Raw genomic sequence first — 25649 nt, 5'->3', positions numbered from 1 at the left:
GATCCAAAAAATCGGAAAGTATTGGAACAAAAGTTACTGGAGAAAATGAAACAAGCGCCACAACAAAGAAAACATTGGACTAAACAAAACAGCTATGCAACATCCACTACAAAAACGCATGCTTTAGGACGTTATTCTCAGTCACCTACTCGTGATTTAGTAAAAAATTGGGCTCAAAATTTACAACTATCTGGAAGCGATAGAATGGAAAATAAAAACGCTGTGCAAGATTTGGCTACACAGTTAGATGAAATCCAAACAAGCGGTGAAGATCCTGAAAATATTCAAATTGTTTTGAAAGAAACAATAGCAGATTGGTTACAAAATATTCTAAGAAAAAATTATAGAAGACTAAGTATTGGCACTCAAGAGAATTTAGTTAGTGAATTAGTAAAAAATATAAATGATGCTCCAAAACAACTAAGATACACGCAGACAGAAGATCCTAATATAATACATGATGATGTTGCTGAATGGATAACAGATATTCCTGGTATAGACTCTAATATTGATCTCGATCAAAGCAATGGCTTAGAAGACTTAATGAATACACTAAATGACATTAGGAATAATAGTGACGAGGAATTTGTAGAAACTCAAGCTAAAGAAGCTATTAATAATTTTGTTGAACATTTTTATGAAACCACGGGTGTAAAAATTGATCCAAAAAAGCAGAAAGTATTAGAACAAAAGTTACTGGAAAAAATGAACAAACCACCACAACAAAAAAAACATTGGAAGAAACAAAATGGCTATTCAGAACGTTATTCTTGCACACCAGACATGTCACTTACTAGTGATTTAATAAAAAAGTGGACTCAAGGTTTAAAACTATCCGGAGCCGATAGAATAGAAAATAAAAAAGCTGTGCAAGATTTGGCTACACAGTTAGATGAAATCCAAACAAGCGGTGAGGATCCTGAAAATATCCAAATTGATATGAAAGAAACTATAGCAGATTGGTTACAAAATATGCTAAGGAAAAATAACAGAAAACTTAGTACTGGGACTCAAGAGAATTTAGTTAGTGAATTAGTAAATAATATTAACAATGCTCCCAAACAACGAAGATACATGCAGAGGAAAGATCCTAATATAATATATGACGATCTTGTTGAATGGATAAAAGATATTCCTGGCATGGGCTCTGATATTGACCTCGATAAAAGCAACGCAATAGAAGATTTAATGAATACATTAAATGACATTAGGAATAATAGTGACGAGGAACTTGTAGAAACACAAACCACAGATGCAATAAATCATTTTTTTGAACATCTTTCTGAAACCATAGGTGTAGAGATTGATCCAAAACAGCGGAGAATATTGGAACAAAACTTTCTGGAGAAAATAAAACAAGCGCCACACCAAAGAAAACAAAATGGCTATGGACCGTCAACTCCAAAAGTGCAGGCTTCAGGACGTTATTCTCAGTCACCAGACTTGTCACTTACTCGTGATTTAATAAAAAAGTGGGCTCATCATTTAGAACTATCTGGACACAATAGAATGGATATTCAAAAAGCTCTTCAGGAACTAGCTACACAGTTAGACGAAATCAAAACTAGCGATGAAAATCCTGATAATATACAAATTCGTATGAAAGAAACTGTAGCAGATTGGTTACAAAATATGCTAAGAAAAAATAATAGAAGACTAAGTATTGGGACTCAAGAGAATTTAGTTAGTGAATTAGTAAAAAATATAAGTGATGCTCCAAAACAAAGAAGCCATATGCAAAGGGAAGATCCTAATATAATGTATGACGATGTTGCTGAATGGATAACAGATATTCCTGGCATGGGCTCTACTATAGACCTTGATCAAAGCAACGCCTTAGAAGACTTAATGAATAGATTAAATGACATAAGGAATAATAGTGATGAAGGACTTGCAGAAACACAAACTAGAAATGCCATAAATAATTTTGTCGAGCAGCTTTCTGAAACCACGGGTGTGAAAATTGATCCGAAAAAGCGGAAAGTATTAGAACAAAAGTTGCTGGAAAAAATGAAACAAGCACCACAACAAACGAAACATTGGAATAAACAAAATAGATTTGGCTCTTCAACTCCAAAACCATACGCCGAAGGTTTTTCGATACCCCCAGACTTGTCACCTATTCGTGATGTATCTGTGCTAGACAGACAGTCAGAAATCGATGAATATATGAGTACACTTAATAATCTGATTGGCAGCTGGATGAAGCGCTTAGAATTAACGATAGATAGTGCTGAACAGAAGAACCTAGTCAGTGTAATAGCTTCAGATATAGTTGATAGACACAAATATTTACAAATCTCGAATAATAAAACAACAGAGGCCGATGAATTAGACCACCTTAAGTACCAAATTTTTAGAAGATTAAACAAATTTAATGTTGAAGATTTACCTAGAATCCTTTCAAAAGCAACTGATCTCAATAAAGCTCTAGTATCCATAAAGGCACCAGAATTAACTAAACCTTTGAATAGATTTGATCTTGAAAGAAACATTAACAATATTGTTAACAGTCTTAAGACATGGCTAGACAACGTTCCTTCCGATTTGGCCAGACCGTACAACGAACCTTATTCAGATGAAGTATTTATGGATTTAGCTAAAAAATTAGCTGAACATAGAGATTCAATTAATCACTATAACATGAAAAATGAAATTTTGCAATGGATTCCTAAGTTATTTACCAACTTAAGCACAAATGCTTTGAATAACATAGCCGACTCTTTGAAAAACCATATGATGAACGATTTAGCACAATCATTAGCACAAGATGAGACTGCAGGCTTAATGTATAGACAAATGTTATGGGATACCATATCGAAAACATTACCATCGATACACATGACATCAGCCGATGATTTGCACACCTTTGATCTACTTAAAGAAAGATTAGTTGATGCATTTATAAATCTACATTATTTTGCAAACGACATGGTTGCTCTAGATAAATTCAAAACGAAATTATTTAATGAAGTCAATAAGTTTTGTAATGAATATTTAAGGCGCTATCCCGAATCTCCTATGAATTCTGAAGAAATAGGCAAAAACTTATACAGTGCTTTGAGACAGGTATCAGTACCAGATCTAGAAACAGTAAAATCGGAACTAGAACAAGTCAGATTAAAAGAAGACATATTAGATTGGCTCCCTGATGTGCCACTTGACATATCAAAGAATATAGAACCAGAAATAAACGCTATGGCATCCAGTCTCGCAAAGCGTCTCCGTGGTTTAGAAAAAGAAAAACAGCTAGATCCAAATAAAGATGACGAAATGAAACAAGAAATAACAAAATGGTTACAAAATCTTCCACTAAGAAACCAACTGAATTTACAAGATTTTGCTGATAAATTAATGGATAAGCTAAAGTCTACTGACAAATCTCGGACGCTGAGTGCTTCTAAGATTGGCAAGTACGATGACAATATCGCTCCCACTCGGCGGTCTTTAAACAATCCACAAAGTAGACTCAGTGTTGAAGACAGAGCTCATCTAGACAGAATAAGAAGAAGATTAGATTATTCTAGAGGAAATAGAAGTCAACGTTTCTCTAAAGATGCATCTATCAGTCCACCGCCAAGAGAAAGTGTTATTCAAACTGAGATGGATGGTAGATTAGAAGGAACTGTCCAAACAGGTCCGTCTATGTATGAAAGATGTAATATGGTTAATAGAGGAGTATCGCCTCAAGTAATTATTAAGGAGTACTATTGGGATTCAACGGGTTCAAATATTAGTGTGAGAGAGAGAACGTCAGATGCTCGTCGAGCATGCTCACCATGTTCACCATGCAGCAAAGCAACCCAGACTATACCTCAAGTAATAAGAACATGCCAAAGAACTAGAGACTCAAATACTGAACAAGCAATAGTAACTTATCCAAGAACCCAAGAAGATAAAATATGCGATAAAAGAAGTTGTAATTTAGGAACTCTAGCAGATAGAAATTCTTGTATACCGCCGCCAAGCTACGTTCCTGAAGACAAACAGATAAATCAAAGAACTAACCTGCCTTCTGCTATTACAAGACCTAAAAGTAAAGTTGATTACTTTCCTGAAGATAAACGGACATATCAAATTAACTGGCCTTCTGAAACTAATGCACCTAGAAGTAAAATTGATAATAATTGTTGCAATTGTGGACAACGAATATACACAAAGTGTAGAGGGAGGCACCGTGCTTATAGACCACACTGTAATTTGAGTTGTTTGAAATATTGCCCCAAATTGAACAGTGGATGTCCTTATCCAAGCAATTTGTACTTCAGGAAAGAGTTTTAGGAAATGTGATTGTTATTGTGATTGTTTAAATTTTGTATTCGTTTTGTTTTTAGTGATATTAAAGTCGCACCATTATATTTTTATATCGAGCATTTTCATTATAAATCTTGAATCAAGACACGGTCTACCCGCGAAATTCAAATTTAATTTAGTTTTTATTTAACCTTAACACGAATATATAAAGGACATATTTAGAGCGTTTCAGCACTATAGCAGACTACAGTTCGATAAGCTAAAGTTTTATTGTAATATTTTTATCAAAAAAAAATCTGTTAGGCCCGGTATTCAACAAAACGGAGATGGGCGAAGATGGATGGATGGCGGAGAAGTCATCTTTGAATAATCAAATAATAAATAGCTGACGCGGGCGTGCATATAATAATCTACTTTGTCTGTTATTTAAATACATCCCCGCCCACCCATCAATGTACTCTGTGCGCCCACCTCCACTTTGGTCGATACCAGACCTTGATCCGACTAACTATGGTCCCGAATGGTCTTAGAGCAAGATCAAACTATTGTACTCGAAAACCCTTGAAATGTTAACATGGCCAGAAATTTTTGCAGATTAGTAAATAACAGGAAATAAAAACAAAAGAAGTTATCAAAATGATTACTTTATTTTCAGCAATAGTAATATGGAGATAACAATACAAATATCGATACTCAACTCAATATTTCAGTTTTATAGATTCATAGATATTTTACACAAAATCATAATCAACCACAAGTCATCCTCATCACAAACAATAAACAATACAAAACTGTTCATGTATAACGCGAAAAATTTAACACCTCACTCGCCGTTTTAACTTTTGTGTTCATGTCAAAAGTAAAATTTTAGTCCTTATTTTAATGTGAACCGTACTTTTGACATGAGTTAAGTTAACCCATAGAGCTAAATTGGTGCGTGCGGAGTCATTTTTATGGACCACACCCGCATTTAAAGCACGTTAAGGTTAATCCTTTATCTGCATTCTATGGTTTCAAATCTTTAAGCTGATTTTTGGCTGCTCAGATTTAGGCTTACTTGCACAAAGACAGTTCAGTTAAACTGATTAATTATTTATGATGTTATCACTTTTTGGCTAGAGCATAATGTGGCTGCCAATAAGTGACGGTAGTCCATGCGCAAGTAGGCCTTTGAGTTAAAATTTTATCCCGGTCTGAGCAAAATTATAGATCTCCGGTAAAGATGGAAGAGAAAAGACAATTGGACACTTGGAAGCGTTATTCCAATTTTAATTAATTTTGTATCCGTTTTGGAGTCTTAAAGAAAACATGGGTACGGGAAAAGCATAGGGAAACATGGTGGATAATAATCATCAAAATCTTCGCTTGACAAGTGCTTAGGTCTTCGTCTACACTTCCAATATCTTTCAATACAACGGCAATGATAATCATCATCTTCATCATCAGTTCCAGTGGACTGTCTTTTAACACCTTTTTCTGTCGCAGCCCATTTAGGACGTCTCTTATTAACATTAGGTTTCGGTGCTTTAAATTGTAGGTCAGATATACGACCTGTCGATGTAGCCACACTCAAACCCTTTGTAGAATCAAACACTTTATCAGTATTGTTTTCAAAATTTTCATGAGGTCTTTGTATGCCATCATCTCTAAAGGATTGGCATCCTATTGAGCATTTATTAGATTGGTCTTTTTCTCTATCTTCAGAAATCTGTTTAAATGCAATACCAGATTGATTAGTTATACTACCTCTATGATCATCAGTAGAATACATTGCTGCATTTGGAACTTGGCTAGAGCTTTGAGGGTATGCTTGTGGTAATTCAAATTGACCTGTTCTATATCCACTTGGTCCAGCTACTTGACTGATTTCTAATATTCCTTCACTTGTTCTTATTTCTTGAGGATTGTATTGGAAACTTGAAGGCTCTTCAAACGAACTCATTCTTGGGTCTTTATTCAAAAAAGATGGCTGCATTTGAGATTTTTCTGATATATTTCCTCTTCGGTAATTTATATTCGGATGGTAGTTTTGATTTATTGATTTATTTTCTACACCATTAAGTGATCCCTCTTGTTGATATTCCTGTGGTGCAAAAGATGAAGGTGGAATAGAATAACGTTGCGTATTGTTTGCTACATTCTGTCTTGGAGTATGAATCTGACTGTCTTTTAATGTATACCATTGATCAGCTGATTCTTTAAAATTTGAACTGGTTGGACTTTCTTCTGAAAATCTTCTGTAACTAGATGGTTCTTTAGTAAAAGCATGTGGCTGGTACGTAGGCGATTCTGTTATAATATTCAAGTCATGACCGTTAGAAGGTAAACGGTGGGCTTTATTGTTAGTTAAATTGTTTTCAATAAGACGCTTTTGGTATGATGGAGATGTCTCGATATAACTCGAGGCAAAAGGAATATTCTTACCAAACTCTTCATAAGAGTCAGGAGCCTGAATTATTACTCTTTTAGTATTCTGACTATTGTCTTGTCTCTGCAGATTTTTTACTCTGTTTACTAATTCATCCACCATAAAGTTTATGTTTAACCTTTCCCCTTCTTTGAGTGGCGTTTTTTCGAGAAACTTTGTAATTTCATTTCTAAGAGCAACTTCTGAATCAGCTGCACTTAAACTGTTTTCTATTTCTTTGATTCTCATCGTCAGCATATCCAATCTGCTTTTTCTGTCATATGTGTCGATAGAGTCCTCATTTGGAATAATAGGCAAATCTGTGTACCATTGTTCTACTTCGATTCCCAGGAGTATATCATCAGCTTCTTCTCTTATAGTTCTTTCATTTGGAAGAGGTACTTTTTCTAACGCGTTCATAATTTCCGTTTTATAAGAAGAGGTATCAACGTTTCTAAATTCTCCGTCATGATTCATTTTTAAGTCTTCGACAAAATTTCCAATTTTGTGTGACAATTTGTTCTTGAATACGTCAGAAATCAACTTGTTATCATTTTTAAATCTAGTGTATAGTAGATATTCCTCAACTAGTTTTATTATTTGAAGATCTTCGTGCTGTTTTATAGATTCTTCACGCTCATTGTCTATTATGCCATGTGTACGAAGGTTTGTGATGACATTTTTCACTAGTTTATTTTTGAAGGAAGAATCCTCATGTGCCCGTATATGGTCGTACATGTTTAAAGTTTTCTCAATGAACTCTACTTTGAGCGAGTGTCTTACAGATTTCATGTCTGGAGTTTGCGGTAAGCAATCCAATAAATCTTCAATCGCGTCATCTAAAAGGTCTTCATAAAAAAAACGATTGTAATAAGTGGCAGGATCACAGTTTAACCTAGACACAATTTTCCACAGACTATTATGTAATTCTACTCTAGCTTTCTCCACCACAGCCTCTTGATCAGGACTGGTCGTTTTTATAGGTATTTGCTGCACCCAATCTTTTACAAATTGCTGATATTCAGCCTCTAGTTGTTCAATAGATTTCATACTTTGACTTGAATTATTCAAATCAACACAACAAGCTGCTTTTGAATTTTGATTACATCTAATCTTGTTATTGGATTCCCTGAAAGCAAATTTGGGAGATCCTATAGACATGGGCATAACATTAAAATCTCTAGAGCTAGTTGAAACAGAAACACCTAATGAAATCTTTTCGTTTTTGTTTTGCTTTATAGAATCAGGTTGATGTTTTATTCTTGGTGAAGACTTGTTCATTTTAATATTAATATCGCTTGTCGAACTTCCGCTTATAAAATGTTGTTTTTGTACATTATTATCTTTATTAGAAGTCTGACATGAACTAGCTTTATCGTGACAGTTTAAAAACATAGGTAGTCTTCGAATTCGCGTCATCAATTCTGGCGCATGGTCTTTAGGTATTAAATTATCTTCCCCCACAAGTTTACTAATCCATTTATATATCTGGTACCGTAAATGTTCAAGCTCTGCTTCATCAGATCCTCTACTTGTAGGATTTAACTCCAAATACTTATGTCTGTCTATTATATCTCCAGCTAAATCATTTATAATTACTTGCCTTAATCCGTTCTCCCTATTTTCTGGAATTTGTAATTTTATACTTGAAAGCCACTCATCTATATGTCTACATAATGCATTGGTATAGCTTTCTAAAGCAATATTATTTTTATTTTTATTACTCTCTATGCTATCTTTTGAGATATGTGCCGTAGATTTTTGGGAGCGTGCTACGGTTTGTATATTTGGAAGTACAATTAATGTTTCAGATCGTACTCTTGACGGTAGGGCATCGTGAATAAAAGATTCTTGTAAATGAGTTAATAATAGATTTGCAAAACGCGTAGCTTGGCATTCTGAAAATCCGTAATCTTTCAACATTTTAATTATCCTTTTTTTAACGCGTTTGTCGCAACCAAATCTCATTTCCTCTATTGATATAATAAGACAATCAAGTAAATCATCTTCTAAATCCTTAACTTTGTGCCGATTCATTTTCAAACAAGTCTTTTCTAAATATAAGATAAGTTCTGATGATATAAAGATTTTGAGTTCGCTCTCAGTTGGCGGTATATATCCTTCAGAAATAGAGCTACACGTGTCTTTAAGTTCTTTAATTTCTCGTCTACTGCCGTCTGTACTTCTGATTGACTTCTTGCAATCAATGTGTTTCACTTTATTTATCAATATATCCGCTAATCTGCTTAAAACAACTCTTCTATTCCCTTTTATTTCAATAGGTAGATTATCCAATCTATCTAAAATGTCTGATTTAAATTTGTATTTTCTATTTGATTCAAGAGGCTTGCTAACATGGCATTTTAAGCAATCAAAAAAGTCGTAAAAAATTAATTCCTTTTCAAATTTTCTACCATAAGAGTCTTCTTGTTTAAGAGGAATCAGATCTAACCAATCATCTAATATCTCAGCCAAATCATTTTCACCTGAAATCTTACACAGAGTTACTTTAGCATTAAAAATTCTAGCGTAAGATTGAAATCTTTTTAGTTCTTTAGAACTATTGGCTAACTGACTGCATTTATGCTCATAACATTTACCGCCATGTATAGACACGCTTTCGTGATTTTTTGCGAATTTTATAAGAAACTTATTGGATTTATTAATTCTACAGTGTGATTTTCTATGGAATTTGGTGCAGAAGGGTCCTAAATGTAAATCTTGTATCACTAATAATTCGTTTTGAATCATTCTTATTTCATCCTGTGACTTGCTTCCTTTATATTGTTTTAGTTTATTATCGTTAAGTTCTATAGCGCTTATTGCTGGTTCGAGTTCTTTACTATGTTTCGTGGTAGATACTTCTTGTTCATCAACTTCTGTTTGTGGTATCATTACTATTTCTGATGGAAGGTTTGGCACTTCTACATCTGGTTCAGCGCGGGATGGAGACGGTGTGAGGGGTACTGCTATCTGAAAAAGTTTATTTTTATAAATTTTTCGTTAATTTTCCAAACATTTTTTTTTAACTTTATCCAACAAAAAACGATTTACCTAAGTACTTAGTAAAATTACATTTACTAAGTATTAATTATATTTGAAAGATTGTGATTCCTAAAACATCTCTATTTTATGGCAAATTTAACAATTTCTGATCCTCCGTCGATCCTTTCCTCCGTTGTGACGTGATTGAGAGCAACAAACAAACACACTTTCGCATTTATAATATGTGCAGTTATATCACTCACGATAGCTTAAATGCTAAGACAGTATTCTTAATCGTTAGGTACTCGTACCTACGTATTTTAGATGGAAAATCAACTTACAGTTCTCAGCGAAGGCACAGCGAGTGGTACAGTGGCTACCTCTCTCGACACCATTTGTACCGCCGCTGAAATTACAGTTTTGTGTATTATAATAGGTAACAATTTGATAATCTTCCGTACATAGGGTTCGCCCAAGTCGCACTGGCCAAGTGCGGAATGGCAGACTTCACATAGCTTTGAGAACATTATAGGGAACTCAGGCAAGCAGGTTTCCTCGCGATGTTTTCGTTCACCGTAAAAGCAAGTGATATTTATTTGCACGCAAATAACTCCGAAAAGTTAGAGGTGTCGACCCCGACCACTAGACTATCACCACCGCTAATATGATTTAAAAACTTTAATAAATTATAGAGATTAAATACCTTGTATTTCCATATTCACCGAATTTGTGTTCTGAAAAAAGATAAAAGAAATTTAAACAAGAGAAACAGTGAATGTGAAAATACTTGACAATATGTTCTTATCAATTTTTGAACTATGTGCCCTGCCCATTGCCACTTCAGCTTCGCAACCCGTTGAGCTATGTCGGTTACTCTAGTTCTCCTACGGATCTCCTCATTTCCTCATTGATCACGTAGAGAAACTCCGCACATAGCTCTCTCCATCGCCCGCTGAGTGACTCTGAGCTTTCTTATGAGGCCCATAGTTAGTGTAAGGGGTGGTAAATTGGGCGGAATAGAAATATACCCGGATACGGAATAATCTACCACCTTACAAAGATTAGAGGAAAAAAATAATTTACTTACTTGATCTATCTACCTAGTAAAGAATAGAAGCTAGCCGTCGACTCCCTTGTAATGCATATGAGGTGTTATAAATGAAATTTGCTAGATGTTAGGCAAAATAACTAATGTTTTTAACGTAACTTTTACCGGGGTCGCTTAATACAGAATGATGGCTAATAATGCTTAGTTATTCTAGCTTAATGCCATGACTTAATTTAGATACATTAGAATGCCTTAGGTAGATAGTACATAAAATCTATGTTTTAAATTTAAGATGCCATTGGCATGGAATAGACAATGACACAGTAAAATTCATAAAATTGTTTCAAAATAAAAGCTCAGTAGTAAAGACAGGGTTCTTACTGTACACATACACTAAGAAGGTTCACTAAACTGTTGCAGGATACAAACATTTGCTTACTTGTAGGTGCGAAGACTGCAAGGTAGCTGGACGGCATCGGCCAAGATCCAAAACTCAATTTATTTGATTCTTCACAACCGAAATGTTTCATTACAAAGATTTTCACCAAGTCTTATCCATAGCAATTAAGTTGTCAACGTGAATGTGCAAAAGAAATAAATACGAAAACCGAAAACGCAAACGGAAAACTAAAACGGAAAACTGAAGCTAAACGTAAAACGTAAACGTAAACCCTGCAACAAAGAAAAACAAGATTACAATCTGTGCTGTGTGAAAACTTCGACACGTGGAATTTTCCCGATCAAACACAACTCACCCATTGAACTCCTGGCCACCAATGGCTCTCAGAAGTCCACCCACAACCCATTATCCCCATTTACTTGGGAAGATAAAACAACTGGAACTGAAAGGGAAAATCATGAAATTAGGACTCTCTCCAACCAAACCGCCATTTTGTCGAATCCACATTACCTGATTTTTCACCCACCATAACTGATGAAACATTGAAACACGTTAGGATGACCAACTTTATAACCATTGTATCTTCCCAGGCGAAGCCATGGGCGAAAAAGAGTGAGACTTTCCCGGAACGAAAAAAATTCGTCTTCACATGTTGACTCCAGAGAAAATTCCAAATCTCACCAATCGGTGCTGCCAGACGCAACCCGAGTGTGGCCGCTCCCACCCAGTTTGATCATGAAGCCAATTCACCTTCGAACATTTGCGGAACCTAAGGATATATTATAAGAACCGTTTTGTTAATGACTTAACAATAAACAAATGATATTATGGTTCTATTTAACTATTTCCGTCTTATTTCTACGACAATTGACAACGAAGCAAACGCCATCCATTGTGGCTCGAATGAACTCCGAACATCGACCCACGCGCAGTTCTGCACCTCGATGCCAGGTGGCACCAACATACTTTGAACAAAACAGACTCTAATTAAAAGCGAAACGCCAATTAGTAGTTCAAAATTTACAACGTCACAATACTTCCCCTCCTACGAAAAGGTTCAACAGGTTGAACCACGCTGCCCTCAGCGTCATCCAACAACTACTAACAATTTGCCTGAAACAAACAAACAAAAAAACACAGAAGTTACGCGTGAACGCACATCTACTACTAACAAGGAAAATTGTCTAACAAAATAAATATACTGAAAACAGTGTAAGGTTTTATACATTATACTTAACTACACAACCCTAACTTCTAAAAAGAATATATACAAAAAAACTTCATGGTGTCTAAGACACTTGAGTGGAAACATCTTGGCATCATTCTTCAGCTGACTGATAGAATGCGTCTAGGCCTACGGTGGTTCACTCTTTTAAACTACCATCTTAATATTTGTTACTCAACAAATACGGAAAATCTGGTTGTGAACGGGTCCATCTGATATGGCAACCGTTCTCTATCCCATTCGGAAAAATAAAACCGAATCAAAATCGGAATATGAGAAAAAAAAACGAAATAACTCTCCTAGAAAATAGATCTCGGAACAGAATCGGAAAAATAACAGAAATGATCCATTATCTAGAAGGAAAACGAAAACAAAACACAAAACCCCCCCCCTTTTTGTTATCCCCAAAGTACGATATTTGCATTTTTACTTTCTCAACCGGTTGGTCTACCACAAGCATTCCAATCATCACATATTCATCCCTACATACATCCACTACATTCCTCCTCAACTGAACCATGGTAATGTAACTGTTAACTCAGAACATCACTACACTCATTCAAATTCCTAATTGAATATTGATAACTTAAATATTCAAACAGTTTAGACCAAACTAAGTAATGGCAAATATCTACTTCTTAATATCCTTAATATGCCAAGTGCCTATTGGGTGGTTGTCAGCTACTCTAACTAGTTCATAAACCAAAGGTGACAAAACCTTGACAACCCTGCACTTTTCATACTTAGGTGCCAGCTTAGCTGCGAAAAAATTTGTAGCGTCGCTTTGTGGATAGGTCTTTTTCCACACTATATCCCCAACAGAATAGCTTGCAGACCTACGCCTTAAGTTGTAATGCGTTGCATACTCTGCATGAGCCTGAAACAAATTTCTCCTAACCTGACCAAATATGTCCTCCAAAGATCCAAACTTTCCTGCGTATTCCTCCCTTGGAATTCCGGCCTCGTACTCCTTATCCGTGTCCTTATAGAAGGAACCATTTAAGACCGGTTCTCTAGCGTGGACAAGGAAGAACGGGGAGAATCCAGTGGATTCATTAACCGCACTGTTTATGGCGAACTGGACCTTGTACAGGTTTTCGTCCCAGGACCTGTGGTTATCTTTCACAAAAGCGGCTACAGCAGTCATAACAACCTTATTGTACCTCTCAACAAGGTTAACTTGCGGAGTGTACAGTGGTGTGTAGTGTAATTTCGGAATATTATAACGCTTAATGAGATTACGGAATTCAGATCCTGTAAATTGGGACCCATTGTCCACAATCACAGTCTCTGGAACACTATGGTTCAAAAATACAAAATTCTCTAGCGCTTTAACAACAGCGGCACCTGTGGCACGCCGTAACGGAAACAACATTGTATATTTCGAAAAACAACACGTCACCACAAAAAGAAATGTAAATCCTGATTTAGACCTAGGCAAAGGTCCGACTAAATCAGCCGAAATGACCTGAAAAGGTCTCTCGCAGACTTTAGGCTTCCCTAGCAGACCTGGAGTGGCTGATGTCGTGTGTTTATACGCAGAGCAAGTATCACAATTCTTAACGTACTCAACCACGTCCTTATACATACCACGCCAAAAATATCTGAGGGATAATCTGCGATGAGTTTTGAACACACCAAAATGACCTGCAGTTGCATCTGCATGGTTTTGTTGCATAATTCTAAGGATGTCGTTCTTGTGGACTACCTCTTTCCAGTCGAACTCACTGAGAAGCTGGTATTTACATTTACTGTAACGATATAGTTTATCGTTCAAAATACAAAAATTCGGAAAATTTGCTGGATTGATTTTACAGCCATTAAATGTTTTGTCATACCAGTCATCTACCAAAACTTGTTGACTAGAGTTATCATTACGATCACCAACTACATCTACGTGTATGAGTCTCGACAAGGTATCCGGAACTACATTATCACAACCCTTCCTATGTTCGATAACAAAATTATACTGTGATAATCTACAACCCCATCTGGCGAGTCGTCCTGAGGGATTTTCTAAATTTAAGAACCACTTTAGGGATGCATGGTCTGTGATAATTGTGACTGGCTTGGAACCAAAATAAGCCTGAAATTTCTCCACTGCAAAAATCACAGCTAGAGCCTCGCGTTCCGTCGCGCTGTAATTCCTTTCGTTTTTATTTAGGCTCCTACTGACATACGCAATGGGATGATCGCAACCATCGGTTTCTTGCGTCAGCATACCGCCAACACCATATGCAGAAGCATCACAATGTATTTTGAATGGTTTTTCAAAATTCGGTACCGCAAGAACAGGTGCGGTTACCAACGCATTCTTCAATGTATTAAATGCTACCTCTGCCTGTTCGCTCCACTCAAATTTAGGTGCGTTCTTTCCTTTACTCGTTAGTCTATTGAGTGGTGCAGCGATGGTTGAAAAATTCCTAATAAAGCGCCTGTACCAAGAACAAGTGCCTAGGAAAATCTTTACCTCCTGTGCAGTTTTTGGGGTCGGAAAGTTCAAAACTGCGGCAACTTTTCCAGGATCTGTGCGTAAACCAAATTCATCCACTATATACCCTAAATATTTCAAAGAGTTTCGAAAAAAATTACATTTATCAAAATTTATGGATAGTTGAGCCATTTTTAGTTTATCCAGAACTCTGTTTAATAAAATTAAATGGGTTTCAAAATCAGCAGAACAAATAACAATATCATCTATATAACAAAATACTATTCCATTTTCAATATCACTACAAAAATTTTGATTAAATAACTGGTCCATTAACCTCTGCTGTCGTGCTGGTGCACCGCATAGGCCAAACGGCATGACTTTAAATTTGAATAACCCTCTACCAGGAACTGTAAAACTGGTTTTTTCCTGAGAGTCGTTAGCTAACGGAATTTGCCAGAAACTTGAACTTAAATCAATCGATGATAAAAACCTTGCCTCTTTCAAGCTATCTAGAATTTGTGGAATGTACGGTATTGAGTATGAATCCCCCTTTGTGACTGAATTTAATTTCCTGCAATCTAGGCAAAATCTCCAGTCTCCATTTGCCTTTTTCACTAAAATTGCTGGGTTATTCCAAGGGCTTTCACTCGGAGTAACTACGTCCATTTCCAGCATCCTATCTAACTCTTTACTTAAAGCTTCCTTCTTTTCGGGAGAAAGTGGATATTGTTTTATTTTTATTGGCAAGGCATCACCGGTGTCAATAACATGTTCAATTAATTTTGTTCTACCCAATCCAATTTTCTCTGAAGAAATATCTAAAAATTTATTTACTACAGATTGGGCTAATTCTTTCTGTTGAGATGATAAGTTTTCAAAAGAAGTGATGGTATGAATTTGTTCATTATCAATCGCACAAATATTGTAAAATTGAGAAGGTGCCTTAATTAATTCTAAATTATCAAAAATGCCAGGGGCTAACTGAAATGTTTTCCAAAAGTCACAACCAAAAATAACATCCGCTATTATAGAGGGTACTACAAAAAATTTTATTATGTGAGTTACGGAATTATAAGTAATCGGAATAAACATATAACCCATGCAATCAAGTTTGTCTCCATTTGCCACTGAAAATGTGGTATCAATACTGCTATGCAATTTATAACCGAATCTCAAAAAAACCTTGTGCGCCTGGTTACCCAAAATTGACGCGCAAGCACCGGAATCTAGTAAACCTGTAATCTCAAAACCGTCAACAAAAACCTTTAAATGTGGCCTAAAGTCTCGTTTATCCACTGAATACAGAACTGTGTCAGGTAAAAGGGATGTTTTGTTGTTAATGACCAAGTTCTTTACTTGTGTCTCTGCACAGTTCTTACTAATTAGTTTTTGAATTTTTGTCCGGAGCGGGTTTACTAATCGCCTTTTTACTACAACTTGGACATGTCTTTACTGTAAAGTTCTGACGTCCACACGAAAAACATCTAATAAATTTCGGAACTGTCCTGCAAAATTTAAAGGAATGGTTACCCTTGCCGCACTTGTAACATAGTTGTTTATTTGTTTTCGTAAAATCAGTGCCTTTACTTGTATCAACCTTAGGTGCAGGTGTGACTGAAAGTGTGTTTATCTGTTTTGTCACTTGTTTGTAAGCAAACTCTGAACTTAAAGTTGCCTTACTGTTAGTAGGCTCAGAAAATAAGGCGGAACGCTGCCTCGCAGCCTCTAGTTTGCGACACTTTTCCTTCAACATTGCGACAGACTTAATGTCAACAAGAGCTAATTGTTCTGAGTAAAAAGGGCGAATATTATGTAATAAAATTTGTAACTTTTGTTCTTCGGAAAGTGGTGTTGACAACCTTGAAAACATGCAAAACATTACAGCGAAATAGATAGACACAGGTTCTTCAGAGCCTTGTGTTCTTGCTCGAATTTCACCTAGCAACCTGTAGTCATAATCTACTGCATCAAATTCCTCTAAAAATAAAGTTTTCAATTCTGACCAAGACGAAACTTGACATTTGTTGCCTCTGTACCATAACAATGCTCGGCCTGTAAAAAGATGAAATGCAGAAACAAATAATTTTCCATCTGAAACGCCATAAGATCTTTTATATTCCTCAACGCGTTCGATGAAACTGCGCGGATCACCCTGTCCGTTGAAATTTAACTTCCACTTGGCAACATTTTTATCACCAGTGCAGTCAACGGCGGTACTCTCGGAATCCAGTGATTCGTCGTGAGACGACTCATTGTCAGCATCTAATCTGGAAATCAAACTCTGCAACTTTGTATGTAATTCACTCTTCCTACTTATTAAGCTGAGTTCGGAACACTGTATTCTCAAAATTCTAAAGTACAAATGTGAAGCTAAAGCTTTAGACCTACAGAGGGCATGTCTATCTTTAGTGTCAGAACACTTTTTTAATAAATCTTCTAAGTCTTGAAGTTTTTTAGTAATAACCCCTAACTCACTTTCAGAAGAGAAATCTGTCTCTAAAATTGATTCAGAAGGAATTTCCTGAATTAATTGTTTTAACTGTTTCTTTAAACCTAGCACTGTAGGTGCTGGAGTTTCGGAACGAATGGATACCTCATAACACAATTCGTCCTTCAAAAGTGAATGAAACTGGGCAAAAGTCTGTTCCATTGTGTTAAGTCAAAACACATTTAACAAAATATCGAGCTTGTGTAACTGTCTATGTTTAGCCTTATACCAATTGGTTAAACACAAACACAAAAGAAGTTATTTAAACTATTAAATATACACAAGCAAAATACACAACAAAAACAATATTCTTAAGTCTATCCTAACCTATTTTATCAATTATGTTCCTATTCCAAAATATTGTTAATAATACAAGCACATATTATTACTATAGTAAACAAAATATAACAAAATAAAACTTCCCAAAATTGAATAAATGATTGTAAGGTGCCGTATCACCTTTATGAGTACACAGTGTGTTACAACCTTTACAATTACAAAAGTAAACAGGCAACAAAGTTGCAATGAACTCTGACTAGCATATTATCTTTCAAAAAAACAAAGAGATTGTGCAATGGTTTGATGGCTGTTACTTTACACTTTTAACACATAACCTAAAATACAACAAAATCTGTTTCTAAATGTCACTTTAAACTACCAGCATTCAATTAAACTTAACATGTTTTGTGTGTGAAGTAGCTTTTATCATAACCTTAACACAGCTCTAAACACAATTTCAACAAAATAATGAAGTATCAAGTCACTGACAAAAAAAAATTGTTCATAACTTCATACTTGAACTTAATGTAATCTCTGAATATAGTTTATATATTTAGTTTCACAAGTTGTAACTCTTAGTATTTATAAATGTATGTGTGTAACTAGTTAACGGCACATAGCGTTTCAAAACTTTAATTATACTAAGTTACCGGAAATTTCAAACATAAGATGTACTTACTATTGAAAGCAATACCCAACAACAACTCAGTTAAGCAATGTTTATTACTAAACTGAAGGCAAACATTCACTTATACACCTCCAAGGTAAGTCAAATAACATAATTGAACGGCATAAGCACCATTTATAATGTGTTAATTAAATAAGAAAAAAAAAACCAATGTTGGACTATACTCAGAAAATTACTTAAACTATCAAACAAAATTTCTAACTATTAGTTATTATTTAGTTAGTTAACCATAAAAACAGCTTAGTGCTCTTTGCAATGTGTCACTACTTAGAAAATTGTACAATCAGCGGAGTACATTTCATAAAATTCACAAAATTTCTCAAAATATACAGAAATAACTATATAAAAAAACGTTCGGGCGCCATTTGTAAGGGGTGGTAAATTGGGCGGAATAGAAATATACCCGGATACGGAATAATCTACCACCTTACAAAGATTAGAGGAAAAAAATAATTTACTTACTTGATCTATCTACCTAGTAAAGAATAGAAGCTAGCCGTCGACTCCCTTGTAATGCATATGAGGTGTTATAAATGAAATTTGCTAGATGTTAGGCAAAATTGTTTTTAACGTAACTTTTACCGGGGTCGCTTAATACAGAATGATGGCTAATAATGCTTAGTTATTCTAGCTTAATGCCATGACTTAATTTAGATACATTAGAATGCCTTAGGTAGATAGTACATAAAATCTATGTTTTAAATTTAAGATGCCATTGGCATGGAATAGACAATGACACAGTAAAATTCATAAAATTGTTTCAAAATAAAAGCTCAGTAGTAAAGACAGGGTTCTTACTGTACACATACACTAAGAAGGTTCACTAAACTGTTGCAGGATACAAACATTTGCTTACTTGTAGGTGCGAAGACTGCAAGGTAGCTGGACGGCATCGGCCAAGATCCAAAACTCAATTTATTTGATTCTTCACAACCGAAATGTTTCATTACAAAGATTTTCACCAAGTCTTATCCATAGCAATTAAGTTGTCAACGTGAATGTGCAAAAGAAATAAATACGAAAACCGAAAACGCAAACGGAAAACTAAAACGGAAAACTGAAGCTAAACGTAAAACGTAAACGTAAACCCTGCAACAAAGAAAAACAAGATTACAATCTGTGCTGTGTGAAAACTTCGACACGTGGAATTTTCCCGATCAAACACAACTCACCCATTGAACTCCTGGCCACCAATGGCTCTCAGAAGTCCACCCACAACCCATTATCCCCATTTACTTGGGAAGATAAAACAACTGGAACTGAAAGGGAAAATCATGAAATTAGGACTCTCTCCAACCAAACCGCCATTTTGTCGAATCCACATTACCTGATTTTTCACCCACCATAACTGATGAAACATTGAAACACGTTAGGATGACCAACTTTATAACCATTGTATCTTCCCAGGCGAAGCCATGGGCGAAAAAGAGTGAGACTTTCCCGGAACGAAAAAAATTCGTCTTCACATGTTGACTCCAGAGAAAATTCCAAATCTCACCAATCGGTGCTGCCAGACGCAACCCGAGTGTGGCCGCTCCCACCCAGTTTGATCATGAAGCCAATTCACCTTCGAACATTTGCGGAACCTAAGGATATATTATAAGAACCGTTTTGTTAATGACTTAACAATAAACAAATGATATTATGGTTCTATTTAACTATTTCCGTCTTATTTCTACGACAATTGACAACGAAGCAAACGCCATCCATTGTGGCTCGAATGAACTCCGAACATCGACCCACGCGCAGTTCTGCACCTCGATGCCAGGTGGCACCAACATACTTTGAACAAAACAGACTCTAATTAAAAGCGAAACGCCAATTAGTAGTTCAAAATTTACAACGTCACAATACTTACAAACATTTGCTTACTTGTAGGTGCGAAGACTGCAAGGTAGCTGGACGGCATCGGCCAAGATCCAAAACTCAATTTATTTGATTCTTCACAACCGAAATGTTTCATTACAAAGATTTTCACCAAGTCTTATCCATAGCAATTAAGTTGTCAACGTGAATGTGCAAAAGAAATAAATACGAAAACCGAAAACGCAAACGGAAAACTAAAACGGAAAACTGAAGCTAAACGTAAAACGTAAACGTAAACCCTGCAACAAAGAAAAACAAGATTACAATCTGTGCTGTGTGAAAACTTCGACACGTGGAATTTTCCCGATCAAACACAACTCACCCATTGAACTCCTGGCCACCAATGGCTCTCAGAAGTCCACCCACAACCCATTATCCCCATTTACTTGGGAAGATAAAACAACTGGAACTGAAAGGGAAAATCATGAAATTAGGACTCTCTCCAACCAAACCGCCATTTTGTCGAATCCACATTACCTGATTTTTCACCCACCATAACTGATGAAACATTGAAACACGTTAGGATGACCAACTTTATAACCATTGTATCTTCCCAGGCGAAGCCATGGGCGAAAAAGAGTGAGACTTTCCCGGAACGAAAAAAATTCGTCTTCACATGTTGACTCCAGAGAAAATTCCAAATCTCACCAATCGGTGCTGCCAGACGCAACCCGAGTGTGGCCGCTCCCACCCAGTTTGATCATGAAGCCAATTCACCTTCGAACATTTGCGGAACCTAAGGATATATTATAAGAACCGTTTTGTTAATGACTTAACAATAAACAAATGATATTATGGTTCTATTTAACTATTTCCGTCTTATTTCTACGACAATTGACAACGAAGCAAACGCCATCCATTGTGGCTCGAATGAACTCCGAACATCGACCCACGCGCAGTTCTGCACCTCGATGCCAGGTGGCACCAACATACTTTGAACAAAACAGACTCTAATTAAAAGCGAAACGCCAATTAGTAGTTCAAAATTTACAACGTCACATTAGGGACTATGTCTCGGATAAAAAAAGTGTAAACTGCCGCAGAACCGATGGCTGCTGGGGCAGACGTGTTCTGGAGTGGAGACCGCGTATCGGCAAGCGCAGTGTGGGACGACCTCCAACCCGCTGGACTGACGACCTTAAGAAGGTAGCGGGAAGTGGGTGGATGAGGAAGGCGGAGGATCGTGTGTGGTGGCGTGCTCTTGGGAAGGCCTATGTCCAGCAGTGGACGCAAACAGGCTGATTGATGGATTGATTGATTGAAACTAACCGATTGTGCTTCTAGTCCTTTGTCCATCACGTGTGGTTCAAATTTCTCTTTGGTATTGCTTAGTTTCTCAGGTTGACAGTTTGACTGAAAATAACAAGAAAATTCATCAGACTCGTTTGATGCCGCAGTCCACCTAGTGGGGAGTCTTCCAATACTGCCAGTACAAGGTTGCCATTCCAGCACCTTGGGACCTCAACGTCTGTCGGTTTTTAGAGATCAAAAGTAAAAAACCGGTCAAATGCGAGTCAGGCTCGCGCACCGAGGGTGCTACAGTCGTATTTTTTCGACGTTTTGCACGATAAATCAAAAACTGTAGTGCATAAAAATACCCATATAAAATATGCATAAATATAGTACGAAACCCTCACTGCGCGAGCCTGACTCGCACTTGGTTGGTTTTTTTTGTGTGATGTAACCACAAATTCACGGTTTTCAGATTTTTCCCCTAATGTCTGCTATAAGATCTACCTACCTGCCAAATTTCATGATTCTAGGTCAACGGAAAGTACCTTGTAGGTTTCTTGACAGACAGACAAACAACAAAGTGATCCTATATGGGTGCCGTTTTTAACCGACTTCAAAAAAGGAGGAGGTTCTCAATTCGTCGGAATCTTTTTTTTTTTTTTTTTTTTTTTATGTATGTTCCCCGATTACTCAAAAACGCCTGGACCGATTTTGAAAATTCTTTTTTTGTTTGAAAGGGTATACTTCAAAGTTGGTCCCATTACAATTTGGTGAAGATCTGATGAACATCTTCGAAGATAGATACTGGAACTCCTCAACGGATAAGAGTAAATTGCTCGCGATCAGTGTAATAGCTTAGTAAACAGTAGATTTTTAACCAGTCATAGCATAATTCCATGGGGCCACTAAAAATTGTGAAATAAAAAATTTTTACAAAAAAAATAAAAACCGACTTCGTTACATAAACACTAAAAATTGAAAAATAATTTAATTTATTACCGAATATATTATGTATACAAGAGTTAATATAGTTCCATAATAATATTTTTTGGGGTCGGTGCCAATGAGGTGCCATTGTGGAGTCCCATAAAAATATGAAGTCTAGACGATTCACGCAGCTAAAGCTAATTGGCACCGGCACCAAAAAGTATTATTATGGAACTATATTAACTCTTGTATACATAATATATTCGGTAATAAATTAAATTATTTTTCAATTTTTAGTGTTTATGTAACGAAGTCGGTTTTTATTTTTTTTGTAATTCCTTTTGAGGTACGGAACTCTAAAAAGGAGCCCTTATAGGATCACTTTGTTGTCTGTCTGTCTGTGAGCCGGCGATGGATTGATGATGAAGATGATGATGATGGTTAAGTAAGAAAAATACGCGTTGAAGTTGGTTAATAATAATAATCTTTATCCTTACTTGATGAGACAAGGTCCGTATCCCGTCCCGGACTTTCCTGGACACGTCCCGGAGGTACCGGACGTCGTTGGTCCGGCAGAATGTGGACCTTCTCCACGACTCCAGGGTATCTTGATCTACTGGACCTCTTCTAGATCTTTCTCGAGTTGGTGCCTCTTCTAACCTGCAGTTTTTAGGGTTCCGTAGTCAACAAGGAACTCTTATAGTTTTGCCATGTCCGTCCGTCCGTCCGTTCTCGGTTAATCTCAGAGACTATTAGTGCTAGAAATCTGTAATTTGGCATGGGTATAAATATTAATCACGCCGACAAAGTGGTGAAATAATATTGTGATAAGTGGGTAAATATTTTTTTAGGGTAGTTCCCCTACATGTAAAGTGGTGATGATTTTTTTCTCGTCTACCTTATAGTGTGGGGTATCGTTGAATAGGTCTTTTAAAATTAATAATGTGGGTGTGGGAACATCATTTTTCGATTTTTAAGGAGAAATATGCAATAACTAGTCTTAAAAATGAAACAAAAGGTTTGTATGGTGGGAGGCTTTGGACATGGCTAGTTACCACCATACTGGCAAAGCCGTGCCGCCAAGCAATTTAGCGTTCCGGTACGATACCGTGTAGAAACCAAAGGGGCATGGGTTTAATAAAAACTACCATACCCCTTCCAGGTTAGCCCGCTTCCATCTAAGACTGTATCATCACTTAACACCAGGTGAGATTGCAAAACCCGCACGTCAACCGCGCTCGCCTGTACTGTACCTATCGGGCTATCGCGGGGGCTCTGCGGGGCGTTCCCTCGTCGATTGCCATTTCAACTATATCTACTCAGAAAGTCGTGGTTATGTATCATTTTTTATTTTATTCAAATACAAGTTAACCCTTGACTGCAATCTCACCTAGTGATGAGTCTAAGATGGCGCCGTAATCTGGAAGGGTTAAGACAGTTTTTTTTTTTTTTTTTTAAAGAATATTAGCCATGTTAAATGACTAATATTCCCCTTTCCTCTCCAACTAAGCGTCAGGCTTGTGCTAGGAGTAGGTACGACAATAGTGCAACGGGCGGGGTTTGAACCGTCGACCTTTCGGTTTTCAGTCCACTCCTTTACCGGTTGAGCTATTGAGGCTCTAAAGTTTATTAAACCCATTCCCTCTGGTTTGTACACGGCATCGTACCGGAAGGCTAAATCGCTTGGCGGCACGGCTTTGCCGGTAGGGTGGTTACTAGCCACGGCCGAAGCCTCCCACCAGACTCCATGTCCCTCCCTACCCCTCATATACCTTTTACTTCTTACGTTAACATCTGGTTCATACTGGCGAGGATGTTTTGGGCTGGTTGTGTTCCTGGTGCCCATGATGATGGTCTGAGTGGATATGTCCGAGTCTATGATGCTGCGGGTTGGAGATACGTTGGACCTTTGCTTGATGGCCGCTGGAAGATAATAATAAAAACTTTCTACTTAATCTCTAATGGATACTTTACGACTAGAAAAACTGCTCGCGAAAACGAAGTGCGAGTCAGGCTCGCGCAATGAGAGTTCCGTACTACAGTCGTATTTTTTCGACATTTTGCACGATAATTAAAAAATAAAAACTATGATACATAAAAATAAATAAAAATCTGTTTTAGAATCCATAGGTGAAGCCCTTTCATTTATGATACCCCACTTGATATAGTTATCTTACTTTGATAATTGAAAATACTAATTATTAGTTCATGACAACATTTTAATTTTTTTGTGTGATGTAACCACAAATTCACGTTTTTCAGATTTTTCCCCGAATGTCTGCTATAAGACCTACCTACCTGCCAAATTTCATGATTCTAGGTCAACGGGAAGTACCTACCCTGTAGGTTTCTTGACAGACAGACACACAGACAACAAAGTGATCCTATAAGGGTTCCGTTTTTCCTTTTGAGGTACGGAACCCTAAAAACGCGAAAAAAAAATTAAAAAATCCTTTATTTTGTATAAGTTTATGATATACTTATTGCAAATAAAACATTTGACTGACGCTAGAGGTCAACGAATGTTGCGTAAGTAGGCCACTTGGAGTCAATGTCGCGTTGTAATCGGGGTCGTAAGTCCTAAAAGGAGACCCGTGCTCTGTAGTGAGCCGGTAATGGGTTGATCATGATGATGATGATGATACCTACAATGTTTAGCTTGTGTGTAAGTAATGAGTCGTTCCACGATCTCGGAGGAACGATCCTGGGCTACGTTGGGGTATCTTCGCAGCGAGCTGGTGAAGGAATCTGGCTGAACTGAGGGCTTCGGCGAGAATACTGAACCTGAAAAATCAGTACCCTTATTATAAATCCAACCCGGGTATCTTTAAAACAAGAGTGAATAGGTATCTTATAGGTAAAACAAGAGTGAATAGGTATCTTATAGGTAAAACAAAAGTGAATAGGTATCTTATAGGTAAAACAAAAGTGAATAGGTATCTTATAGGTAAAACAAAAGTGAATATGTATCTTATAGGTAAAACAAAAGTAAATAGGTATCTTATAGGTAAAACAAGAGTGAATAGGTATCTTATAGGTAAAACAAAAGTGAATAGGTATCTTATAGGTAAAACAAAAGTGAATAGGTATCTTATAGGTAAAACAAGAGTGAATAGGTGTCTTATAGGTAAAACAAAAGTGAATAGGTATCTTATAGGTAAAACAAGAGTGAATAGGTATCTTATAGGTCCCGTGAGGGGTTGCTAGTACCCCCCTCGGGCGCGTCCCCGGGTGGCGGATAGGGGAATACCTCCCAGATATGGGTGGAACCAGGGAAATCAAATACCTGGCGCGGACCAACACTAGCAAACCGGCTGGAGTGCCGGACTAAAAACTCCTGAGGGTGGTATGTGCGCAGCATTCTCAGTACTGGGCTGAGCTGATGAGGTCGACGTGGAGCCAAAAAGGTCTGTCC

The 25649-nt window shown here is 36.8% G+C and overlaps 3 protein-coding genes across 3 annotated transcripts in view; 1 reads left to right on the top strand and 2 right to left on the bottom strand.

Annotated features, from left to right (window-relative positions):
- Positions 1-25649, bottom strand: part of Cdk4 (Cyclin-dependent kinase 4) — a 201515-nt gene that overhangs the window by 34221 nt on the left and 141645 nt on the right. The gene's annotated exons all lie outside the window — the stretch shown is intronic.
- LOC138404345 (uncharacterized) lies at positions 9-4338 on the top strand. Its single transcript, XM_069508062.1, has one exon. The coding sequence runs from the start codon at positions 46-48 to the stop codon at positions 4279-4281; it is 4236 nt and encodes a 1411-aa protein (XP_069364163.1). The 5' UTR covers positions 9-45; the 3' UTR covers positions 4282-4338.
- On the bottom strand, positions 5396-25595 carry LOC117994844 (uncharacterized). The gene is made up of 8 exons (XM_069508061.1): positions 25445-25595; positions 24884-25018; positions 24007-24157; positions 22732-22894; positions 21344-21427; positions 10350-10380; positions 9988-10052; positions 5396-9634 (listed from the first exon to the last, which is right to left on the bottom strand). The coding sequence occupies exons 1-8, from the start codon at positions 25593-25595 to the stop codon at positions 5552-5554; spliced, it is 4863 nt and encodes a 1620-aa protein (XP_069364162.1). The 3' UTR covers positions 5396-5551.

The sequence above is a fragment of the Maniola hyperantus genome, chromosome 27 (genome assembly GCF_902806685.2).
Source record: "Maniola hyperantus chromosome 27, iAphHyp1.2, whole genome shotgun sequence".
NCBI lineage: Eukaryota > Metazoa > Arthropoda > Insecta > Lepidoptera > Nymphalidae > Maniola > Maniola hyperantus.
This window is presented reverse-complemented; position numbering and strand designations above follow the sequence as displayed.